This window comes from Xiphophorus couchianus, chromosome 17, assembly GCF_001444195.1.
Source record: "Xiphophorus couchianus chromosome 17, X_couchianus-1.0, whole genome shotgun sequence".
Lineage (NCBI taxonomy): Eukaryota > Metazoa > Chordata > Actinopteri > Cyprinodontiformes > Poeciliidae > Xiphophorus > Xiphophorus couchianus.
The window spans coordinates 7,100,883-7,112,205 of NC_040244.1; the positions used below are offsets into that span (position 1 = coordinate 7,100,883).

At 35.6% G+C, this 11,323-nt stretch overlaps 1 protein-coding gene across 2 annotated transcripts in view; it reads right to left on the reverse strand.

Moving 5' to 3' along the window:
* Window positions 1-375: 375 nt before the first annotated feature.
* orc5 (origin recognition complex, subunit 5) overlaps window positions 376-11,323 on the reverse strand; it is a 41,601-nt gene continuing 30,653 nt past the window's right edge. Inside the window, exons 1-15 of one of the 2 annotated variants that reach the window (XM_028043337.1) lie at window positions 10,639-10,794; window positions 10,267-10,411; window positions 9,970-10,062; window positions 8,747-8,932; window positions 8,556-8,630; window positions 6,434-6,545; window positions 5,464-5,594; window positions 5,324-5,372; window positions 2,678-2,768; window positions 2,550-2,596; window positions 2,339-2,451; window positions 2,204-2,251; window positions 1,360-1,470; window positions 777-889; window positions 376-625 (exon numbers count right to left, since the gene is read on the reverse strand). In XM_028043337.1, coding sequence (XP_027899138.1) covers window positions 580-625; window positions 777-889; window positions 1,360-1,470; window positions 2,204-2,251; window positions 2,339-2,451; window positions 2,550-2,596; window positions 2,678-2,768; window positions 5,324-5,372; window positions 5,464-5,594; window positions 6,434-6,545; window positions 8,556-8,630; window positions 8,747-8,932; window positions 9,970-10,062; window positions 10,267-10,411; window positions 10,639-10,658 — 1,380 coding nt within the window. In that variant the 5' untranslated portion in view covers window positions 10,659-10,794 and the 3' untranslated portion in view covers window positions 376-579. Of the gene's footprint in view, window positions 626-776; window positions 890-1,359; window positions 1,471-2,203; window positions 2,252-2,338; window positions 2,452-2,549; window positions 2,597-2,677; window positions 2,769-5,323; window positions 5,373-5,463; window positions 5,595-6,433; window positions 6,546-8,555; window positions 8,631-8,746; window positions 8,933-9,969; window positions 10,063-10,266; window positions 10,412-10,638; window positions 10,795-11,323 lie in introns of those variants that run through there. The other variant, XM_028043336.1, reaches the window with a different exon arrangement.

Sequence of the window (11,323 nt, forward strand, 5' to 3'; positions counted from 1 at the left end):
TTTTATATTAACAAGAAATGCAGAAGAAAAAATGTAAACAACTCAAATTGCAGAGGTGGTGTAAACAAAAAAAGCAAACGTTGCTTTGTTCAGTTGAAAAGGATTTGAGTAAAATGTGCATCAATGAATCCAAGGTTAGGTCAGGACAAAATAAAAATAAAAACGAGTGAAACTACAAAGCAAAGAGGTGCATTTATGCCTGGGAGGAAGGGCAAAGGTCATTCTGGATGTTGCCAGAATTACTTTATGTCAGGAAAGGCGAAGTCATCTTCATTTGCATTTTTGAAACTAAATGTTTCTGAGCTTTTCATCTCATGAATAAATAAATACTGAATATTTTTCCTCTGATAGAAAAGGCAAAACTTAAAGAGAAAGTGAGTTAAAACTACTGCAGCATTATGTTTATTTATTTTGCACAAATTAAACTTAACATTGAGGTCACCGATTAGCCACAAGGTGGCAGCGAAACGTTCAGAGCATTTCCAGCCAACAGCAGAGTCAGCCAAACACTCGTCTTCAGAAATAAATCTCTTTATCTTACTGTCACTGCGTGTCGTCTCTCCTTCACGCGCCGCAGCCTCACAGGAAATCATACAGATACTTCACAATATCAAAGTTCACCGTCCTGGAAAACAAACCACAGTGAGCGCGCGCTCTCTGTCAAACTCCATAAAGGTCAGTTCCTCTAAATAACTCAGAGCTGCGGGTGTGACAGCAGAGGAGCACACACACACACACACACACACACACACACACACACACACACACACACTCACCTGGAGATGGCAGAGATGAAGTCCAGGGAAACGGAGCATTTGTACTTTGGAGAATCGAGCTGGTCGTCGTGACTGACCAGAGTCAGGAGCTGCAGTGTCACCAGAGATGAGATCTGAACAGAAACATTTATTTTTATCGGCGGCTCCAGTCTGACCACAAGTTTCCATAAAAATGGTTTATTCTAGGAAAATCACTAAGTACACGATTCGTACCTTTTATTCAAGGTTCAAATCCCAGTTTGGAGTTAAGAGTTAAAAATTAAAATAGCAAGTTTCACAGAGAAAGACAGATGATGGAAATAGATGGATGGATGAACAAACAGATGGATGGGTGTTGGACTAAAACATGTCTGGTTCACTGACAGATTAAATAAAACGACTGATTCTAATTTCAGACAACAGGACGAGGAATAAAAACGTTAAATTAATAAGTGTTAAATTACAAACAGAACTTTCTTCTCTTCCTCCACATTTATCCAAACCTCTGAAACATTTAGAGGTCCTGATATGAATCAAATCCAGATATAAAATCTGATGATGATGGTGATGATCACAGAAACATGGCCGCCTGCCGGGTTCTGACCTGGGAGAAGATGCTGGCGGTCGGAGCGACCCGGCTGTCCACCACGCTGTAGAAAATGGCCAGCAAGCGGTCCAGAGGGAAAGGCTTCGGCCCCAGAAGGTGGTTACTGGTCTGGAAGACAGGAAGTCTCTTTGATTGTGCAACGTATTTCAGCAACAAGGGAGATCAAAGTGCTTTACATGAAACACATTTCTGTATAGTGGCAAAGTAAAGAGAAGTAATGAATCCAGACTGGAAAGACCCATTAAAGAAACTCTACACAAATGGGCTTTTAGTCTTGATTTAAAGGAAATCAGTGGTACAGCTTTGTGGGGTTTTTCTCTCCAGCTTTTATGGACATTTATTCAGGATTAGAGGAGTACAAAACAGAAACTATCTGAGCTGATTAAAAATAAAGTCACCTATACACACAAATAAGTCCTTATTTTTCAGGTAAGATACAAACCAATTAAGTGCTGAATTCAGCTGACTGACTCAGCTGTCTGGTCCAATTAGTCTTCAAGCACATAGATATTACATCAGAGGAGTCCGAGGATTGAGCCTTGAGGTACCCCACATGTGATTTTCCTCAGCTCAGATTAAAATAATAATAACCCGTAGACATAAATGACTCCTTGTTTTTAGGTAAGATTCAAACCAGCTAAGTAAGAGTCTGGTCATATTCAAGAATGCAGATATTAAATAAAAAGGATCCCAGGATTGAGCCTTGGGGTACCCCACATGTGATTTTTCTTAGCTCAGATAAAGAAAAGTCACCTATAAACACAAAGATGTCTGTGTTTTTTTTTCTTCAAACCAGTCCAGCTGTGAATAAAAACCAGGGAGTCAAGGGAAGGATGATCACCTTTTCATTTTTCTTCAAGAAGTTTGTTTTCTTTATTTTTCCGTGATGCTGCAGGAAGAAAACGAAGACAAAACAAGTCATGAAGTGAAAACAAAGACACTTTACTGTGATTCTTCATTCGTAAAATGAAAATACCTTCACGAAGAAGCGTTTATCTGTGCGGGCGGGGTTGTAGGAGGCCAGATAGGCGGCGATTAGCAGGAACTTGGAGTAATATGGGAGCTCAACATGAGTGTGAGCTGATAAACCTTTGAAATCAGGAAACGGATCCAATCAGCCGTCACACCTTCTATTCACCTTCATTTATAATCTGTGCAATAAATAAATGATTTTTGTGTGTTGGCACCTCTCAGGGCTCCGGTCTCGTGTTCATCCATTTGCTCCCACTGAAGACTAAAAGAGAGAACATCAGAGATCATTTATTTAAAGAGATCGGAGGCGATGTGAAGAGCAAATCCAGAAGAAAGTTAAGACCTGGAAACCTCTCGAAGGTAAACTGTCTGCATGGCTTTCTTCAAATGAGGCTCGATGTTTTTCCACAGCTTGTGTGTTTCCGTCTCTTTTACTGAACAAAGAACAGAAGCAGATTCATTTATAGTAAAGATTCATTTCTGCTTGGGCAAACTGAACTCATCCCGTAAAATTATGCAGCTACACCTCAGAAAATTTAAATATTGTAAACTCCTGGTTTCACCCTAACAAGCTAATTAACTCAAAACTGATCAAAACTTATTTATTTATTTTAGGCCGTATCAAGATTATGAATGTCCTCAAAAGTGCCAGTTATGGTAAAATGTGTTGATAAATCCCATCAACAAACCTCTAAAATTTGGATAAAAAGACGCCTCTGCACTCAATGAGAACTTCTTAAAGTTAAATAATACTAGGCCTGTCGCGATAAACGATAAATCAATTAATCGTACGATAAATTAAAACTATCGACGTCATTTCAATTATCGGCATTATCGTCTCTTCCGGCCTTTTTCTCTTTCTGTTGATGACACCGAATGAAAAAAGGCTCAACTCCGGTGCTCTCCACTGACTCCTCCCTTCCTCATTTCCTTAGTGTAAAGCCCAGCAGCACAGGACACAATCTTAGAGCTGTCGGCCGATTGTCGGCCCATTTTCAAAACCTGAGAGATCACACATTAGCCGACAGAAATCCTAGGTATAACGGTTCGATCGGTTCGTTCCTGCCGTGTGGTGTCCAACAATGGGCACAAAATAATGGCTGCAAGTCCAGTGAACTAATTTTAAAACCAGGTATTAATCAATGCTTTACTACAATCTACCTGCAATGCATGTGGCTAGTCTCATCATAAAGTCCTGAATGAATGAAAATCATTATAACCTGTTTACGTCACGTTAACGAAGAACAGCTGAAAAGTTACCGGGTTTATCAACTGCAGTAGCAATTTCGCTCCAACTCCTCCTCTTGTCATTTCTATATTCTTTGCATGTTGAATAAACATTAATGTTGTTTCCACATATCATCTCCAATGTCCGCTTGACTTCAGGTTGTGTCCTGTCAGCTGTTTGGGATTCCCCGATGTAATTTCCCCTCAGAAAGCACGGAGGAGAATCAGTGCTTTCTGATTGGTTACCTGTCACATTCAACAGGTGGAGTTAAAGCTCCCAGTCGGGGAAAACCCCTGATTTGGACCAGAGCGGCAACGACAATTTAAGATTGTCATAAGGGGAAAAATAGGAGCAAAAACCGTGTAGCGTGAACTATTGCATCAGGTAGTCGATGTGCCCATCTTCTCTATTTAAATCTAATTATTACTGAAGGGCAACATAATATACAGACTTCATAATCTGCACTCTTTTGGTTGAATGCAGTATTTATTTCCACTTTTACTTTATGTTGTTTAGTTTTTATCAAGTACATTTTTTGTTAATGGAGACTGAGAATCCATTTTGTTTTTGGTTGTTTTGTTTATTTTGTTTATCAGCTCCAGTGTTAAATATTCTTTTGAAAATAAAGTGCATCTATCTTTGGCAGGAAATCACATGCATTATTACGTAATTTCCATTAAATCAGTGTAAAAAGGTCTTCAAGCAATATTATTGTTTATCGCAATAATTTTTTGAGACAATTAATCGCTCAGCAAAATTTGCTATCGTGACAGGCCTAAATAATACTGAATGTCATTTCCATCTATGTAAGTTGGCAGAATATATATGAAAACTACGGAAGATTATAGCCACTTAAAAAAAAAGAAATCTGGCTTTAATCTTCTGAGATCAAAAGTCAGAATCCCGAGAAAAACGATAGACTTCTGCTTTTCCCCAGAAATTTGACGTTTTTTCTCAGAATTTTGATTTTTTTTTTTTTCCCTCAGAATTTCGGCTGAGAGAATTCTGAGAAATTTCTAGGTCAAAATTTCTCCCCCAGAATTCTGAGTTTTTTCCCAGAATTGTGACATTGTTTTCTCAGAATATTCACTTTTATTTTTCTCCAGAACTCAGTTAGTTTGAAATCTGACTTTTGTTTCACAGAATTTTGACTGAGAAATTTCTGAGTTATAATTTCTCTGCCAGAATTCAGATTTTTTTTCTCATAATTTCGACTTTTTTTTCCCACCCAGAATTTTGCCTTTTGATTTTATAAAATTAAAATGAGAACAATTCTGGTAAATTCTGAGAAAAAATCAGATTTTTCCCTCTGGACAACATAAAACTTTATGGCAGGCCAGATTTGGCCCATGGGCCTTGAGTTTGAGACGTGTGCTCTAAAAGGTTTCAGTCAGGCTCAATCATGGGGAAGACTGCTGACTGAAGAGATTTGTATCAAAGCTTCACTCAGAAAATTTAGTGGAAGGAAAAAGTGTCTGGAAGATTTGAGAGGATTGTCAAATAGTTAAAGAATTTGGAAGGACATCACAAGGATTCAAACTGAATCATGAATCCCACACATTGACTGTAATCTCCATGATACGCCGCATTGATGCAGTAATTCATGCAAAAGGAGCCCCAACCGAAGCCCGACAGGATAAAAATGAAACTGAGATTTTTGTTTAAAATATCTTTTTTTGTTGGTCTGATGTAGAAATAAATTCTTGAACTATTTCACCCTATGTGTGATGAATTTAAAATATCAATATTTTTTAGCTTTACCTTTCCCCGCTGCGACTGGTTCACAGAACTTTGAGAAGTTGAGCGCCGCCTGGTTGAAACGGAGCAAATTAACAATAATTAGTGTTGAATGAAACCAGTTTAAACCCACCAGTTAGCCCAGTGAGGTGTGTGTTCTTCACCAGGTGTCGAAGCTCTCTGAGGTCCCGGCAGACGGCGTAGAAAACTCCCAGCAGGATGTTGACGTAGGAGGAGTAAAACCCTGCTGAATATGAAGGATGTCTGTGTGCAGATAAGATGTGCAGCAGCTCCGCTGGAAGCAGAAGTTTGACTCGTTAGGTTCACTTAGGAAGAGCAGAACAGATGAAAATACATGGAATTTAATTAATCTAATTTTGGATATGACCCAAGATTAACCAGCTTTCTTATTTTACTTTTATTTTATTTATTATTTAAAATGTTTTAAGTGTTTAGAAAAGCGCTGCACAAATAAAATGTTTTATTATTATTATTATTATTATCTTCCTTCTACACCATTTAGTCCCTCCAAATGTAACAATTATCATGTTTCTTCATATCATCCACTGTTTGCAATGTTTCATAAAATATATAACTTTACAAAAATACTCATGCTGCTTTAGCTATTTAACATTTTATCATTTTAAAGCTTTTTTTACTTTAGGTCATAAATCAACACAAATTGGTTAATAAATTAGATTAAAATGATTTATAAACATTGATTTTCAAATTTTGTTGCAGATTCTCATTTTCATTTAGTCCTTAACTTTGACTAGGCCACTCTAACACAAATCAAAACCATCCCATAATATCTGTTTGCATGTTTAAGATGGAAGATAAATCTCAGTCTCCGGTCCTCATTCTCTGGGATTAAACGAGTTCCCACATCATGATGCTGCCACCACTATGTTTTGCTGTGGTTACAATAGGAACCAAATTAAATAGCAGCTTCATTTTTCAGATTTTTATCCATCAATCTACTTATGTTAGGCTATATTAAGGGTTTGAATAGGAAATTACTCTTCTACTAATTTGTCACGACATTTGTTAACAACATAAAATTCATCGTTTGAGTTTAGGTTTGAATATTCATAAGGAGCTTAAATAAAGTACAACAAAATTACTACAGAATACCTTTACTGTAGTCGGGGAAGTGGAGCAGCAGAGGCTCGAAGCAGCCGGTGTTTGGTCTGAACTTGTCCCAAACGATTTCGCTCAGCAGGATGACACTGACGTTGTCCTCCACCTAAAAATGAAACGTCATAAATGCGTCGTTTTCTTCAATAACGCACTTTAGAGTTAAGAGTTGTATCCGTGGATACAAACATATCAACACTGAAAAGGTGACAGAAACATTTTACAAATCAAACGTTTACACGTTTAGTATAGTTTAAAATAACATTGGAGCTCATTTAAGAATATCTATATATATATATATATATATATATATATATATATATATATATATATATATATATATATATATATATATATATATCTATATCGTGTATCGTGATATAGCAAAAAATATATCAGGATATTAGATTTTCCTCATATCCCCCAGCCCTAGTTTACAGAGCCGAAAAAATTGTTGAAACTGGGTGATGATCATCCAGAAGGAGTTAATTATTAAGGCTGTACCGATAAATCACCCCAGATTTAATTAATTTTGGGTAATCAAACAATATTTATGAGAAATGGATTTTATCTGACTCTGCAAAGGTCTAAAATTCACCCACTGTTGACAACTCAGCAACTCTGTAAGAGACTGTCTGTTTTAATTTGTGTTTTTATCTGTGGTTTTATGAATGCTACACAGCACTGTGGTGCAGCTAATATATATCTGTTTTTAAATGCTTTATGAATAAACTGACATCTGTTGCTTTTTCCTGACAACATTTTTTTTAAATTTAAAAATCGGTATCAGCCAAATTGGAAATCAGCCGCTCAGGATTTTTAAGGATCGTCAATCGGCCAGAAAACTGCAATCTGTGCGATACGAGTACTGCTTAGACTCCTGTTAGTGTTAGCTAATTAGTTTAGTACAAACAAAACCTACAACTAAGTTGTTTTAAAGCCAAAACAGTCGAAAACAATCTTCTGGCTGGGATAGAAATATTCTGCTTTGTTCAGAAATTGGATGGATTATTCCATAATTTGATTTTCTATTATTTAATAAATGTTGGATCAATCTGTTAAATGCAACACATTTTGTACCTCAAGGTTTGGACTCTCACTCTGCTCAGAAAAACATCATAAGCCACCAGAATTAATTAAAGAAAAAGATTTTTTTAAAAATAATACTATGGTACTATTAACCATAGTACCATTCACTATTATAAAAAAAAACAGAAGGAACATAAGGTTTGGTTTTCAGTATTTTTTTCATAAATCAACATGTCTGCTATTTATTTATTTCTTTTTAAATTGGACAATATAAAAATACATCTATAATGCTCTCTGTTCTTCCAATAACAGAAATTATGCAGTGGCCTAGCCAAAGTCTGAACTTAAACCCAACCCAGATAGTTTAGGCCTTAAACATGTCGTTGAAAAGGGGAAAAAAACTCCAAAATGGCCAAATTAAAACATTTCTGTAAAGGAGAATGGACCAACATTTCTCAAAAAAGTTAACTCCAGGTGAAAATGAAACTAAACTCACATAAAAAAAATGAAAGCCTGAATTTGAGTCTCAATCTCTAGAAGATGCAGGTTTGTTTCTATAAAAATCATGAGCTTTCATAATTCAAACCGGCATCCATATTGGTACCGAATCAGTTATCTTGACCTTTTTCATTTGGCTGTCATGTGAAGAACTGGGTGAGGAAAATTTCTGTAACGATGCTTCGGCTCCATTCGATGTCCCAGAAATAAATGGCAGCCAAAGAAAAGCCACAATGGGAAACCTGCAGCAAAACCTCCCTAACAGGAGGATGTTTTTTTTATTATTTATTTAACTTATATCTGTGATATTGAGTAGAAAAGTCTCGTCAAAATCCTAATTATCACTTTAAACGTGGAGCTACACTGAAGAATATTAACTTTTTTTTCTAAGAGAAAATACGGTTGGAGAGTTTAATTAAAATGCAGCGAGAGGCTGCAATCATTCTCTCCTTACAGCTTGAAATAACTATGAAATAACTCATCCCTTTCAGCTCAAGGTTAGTCATTACAAACAAAGCTCTTCGAAGGTCTGTTCATCATTTGAGCAGCCCGACAACAACGAAGCGCCTCCAGCAATAAATAAAAAGCTCACCAGCTCCTGAAGGCGGAGGAGAGCGGGAAGAAGATTGACGTTGGCGTCTCTCAGAAGTTCAGCTTGCTCCATCACCTGAAAAAATAAAAATATCACACGAGGCCTTTTCCTGTGGGCTTCATTAAGCTGCTTTCTGTAAAATTTACAAGAAAAAATAGGGTGAAATTGAAGAGAAAACTGAACAGACTCACGATGTATCGCGTCTGCTTGCTAGGAAACTCGGAGGTTTGCTGTTTGTAAATGCGAACGAAGTCCGAGATGGAAGGGCTGCGGGGGAGCAGCGATGCAGCGTCGCAACCGAAGAAAGACAGCAGCACTTGTTCAAACAGCAGCGCAACGGAGACGCATTCCACACAGCTGACAGTGACATGAGGAAGCTGCAGGAGGACAAGGATTAATCAATTAACAGCTTCAGTGATGAAAAATCTTTTAATTTAAAGAACTGACATAAACTTCCTATCCAAACTAACAATAAGAGTTGCAGATTTCTACTGATATTTGGTATGAATACAATCTTTTTTAACAAATAACATTTTTCTTAAAAAATATAGATTAGGTGCAAAGAATAGATTCATAGAACAGAAGCAGACTTTATTGTACAGATTTAAACGTTCTTAAGAGTTAAAACATTATAAAGAAATAATTTCCTTTTATTAAAGTATTTGGATTCCTTTTAAAAGGGGTGTTCAAACTTTTAGTCACGTGGGTCATAATTGTAGCCTCAAAACTTCGTTGGCCAAAAAAACCCACAAAAAAAAACAATTTCATTTTCAACTAAAATCAACAAAAAGTTTTTTTTTTTTTTTTTACTTAATCAACAATAAACTAAGCAATAACTATAAAGCTGGGTTTTTTTGTTTGTATGTTTTAAAGGGATCATAGGTCCAAAACTTCAAATGGTTGTTGTACATTTTCACTTTTTATTTTGGGCTCAATTGATCAAAAACTGAAGAAAATATTTGATAAAATCAGAATAATTTGAATTGTATTTAGCAAAGTTTTAACACATCATTTAAGAACATATTTGGTTGTACTTTAGAGTGTAGATCGATCAATCAATCAATCAATGAGTAGATGTGTTGTTACCATGACAACAGAAGGAAACTAGAATGCTCTTAAAAGATGATCAGTTTGTGTTGCATCAAACATATTTGTAAGCAGATTTTAATTTAAAAGTTATACTTTGAAATAGAGATTATTAAATTACAAACTCAGAGGGGATTTTAAAGAACATATTTTGTGTGTGTGTGTATTTACAAGGCAATTTTCCAGTTCTTATAAACATCAAAAACACAATATATCATTTAAATTTTCCGTTTTTTTTTTATGAGGATAACTGGCCAGAACCAATCCAGGGAAACTTTTATTTTAATCCAAATAATTGTCTCTTTAACCATGAATGTGTTACTCTCACCTCCAGTTCCTTCATTAAAACGTTCACCACATGACTTTTTCCTGATGCTCGATGACCGTAGATGAAAAGTGAGGGGTAGCAGTACTGCTGCGGCTGGATAAACACAATCAGAGGAAAATAAAAGTCAAGTCTGAGCTTTTATTATCATGTAGATTATTAATCATGATGGAAACAGTTTTAGAAAATGGGGATAACTTTTGCACAAAGTAAAACATACATAAATATTAAGCAATAACCACCAGTAGTCACTTGGGAACTAATATAAGTTATTTGTTAGCACTTCTGGATGTAGCATACCTCCCCCATGAGTGACAACAGCATCCCAGCCTGGACCTCCCGACAGGGCAGCTGCTCCGAGACTCTCCGCAGCTTCTCTCCATCATAACCCGGGTGCTCCAACAACCCTGCCATCCCGGTCTGTGCCACCCCTGAGATAATTGAGCTTCAACCGGTGAAGAAACAGAAAAATAATCCAGCGAGAACCATAGGTTAGCTTAGCTGGTGACAGTACAAACAGACGTTGGATGAGAAGAGGGGACGTGTTCAAATAAAATGTGACTCAAACGGGTGTTAACACCAAAAGCCTCAGCTGAAAACACAAGCAGCCGCTGTGGAAACCTCAATAAGTGAAAGAAAAATAAATTAGCAAGCAGAAAAAGTGTTTAAAACCTCGATAAAGTCGGAATCATATGCTGAAAAGTCCCGCGCGCCGGCTGGTTGCATCACAGCTTGTCATTCTTCAGCGGACCAATCACGTGCATGCAAAGGTTTCTGGGTAATGTAGTTTATCTAACCCCCTTAATAAAAATCTAATGTGCAAATTTTTTAGTCTAAAAAAATTTATAAATAATACCATTAACAAATAGAAATAAATAAAAACATTACCATAATAAAACTAATAAAGCAATGAATAAATAAAAATAGAAATATAAAAATACCAAAACCATTAATAAATAAAATATTTAAAAATACTAAAGATAAAAAGATATCAAAACCATTGATAAATAAAACCATGAGTAAATATAAATAAATAAAAAAACATGAATATAATAAAATAAAACTATTAATAAATAAATAAAAAGATACCAAAACTGTTAATAAATAAAACCACGAATACAAAAAATTATACACACGAACATAATAAAACCATTAATAAAAAAAATACCTAAACCAAATAAATAAAAAATACAAACTGTTAACAAAATCACGAATAAATGCAAATAATTAAAAATTTTAAAAATAATAAAGCAAATAAAACCATTAATAGAAAAATTTCAAAATAAAAAATACCAAAACCATTACCAGATAAGAAAAACAAGTGAGATCATTAATATAAAACATAAATAAATATTCA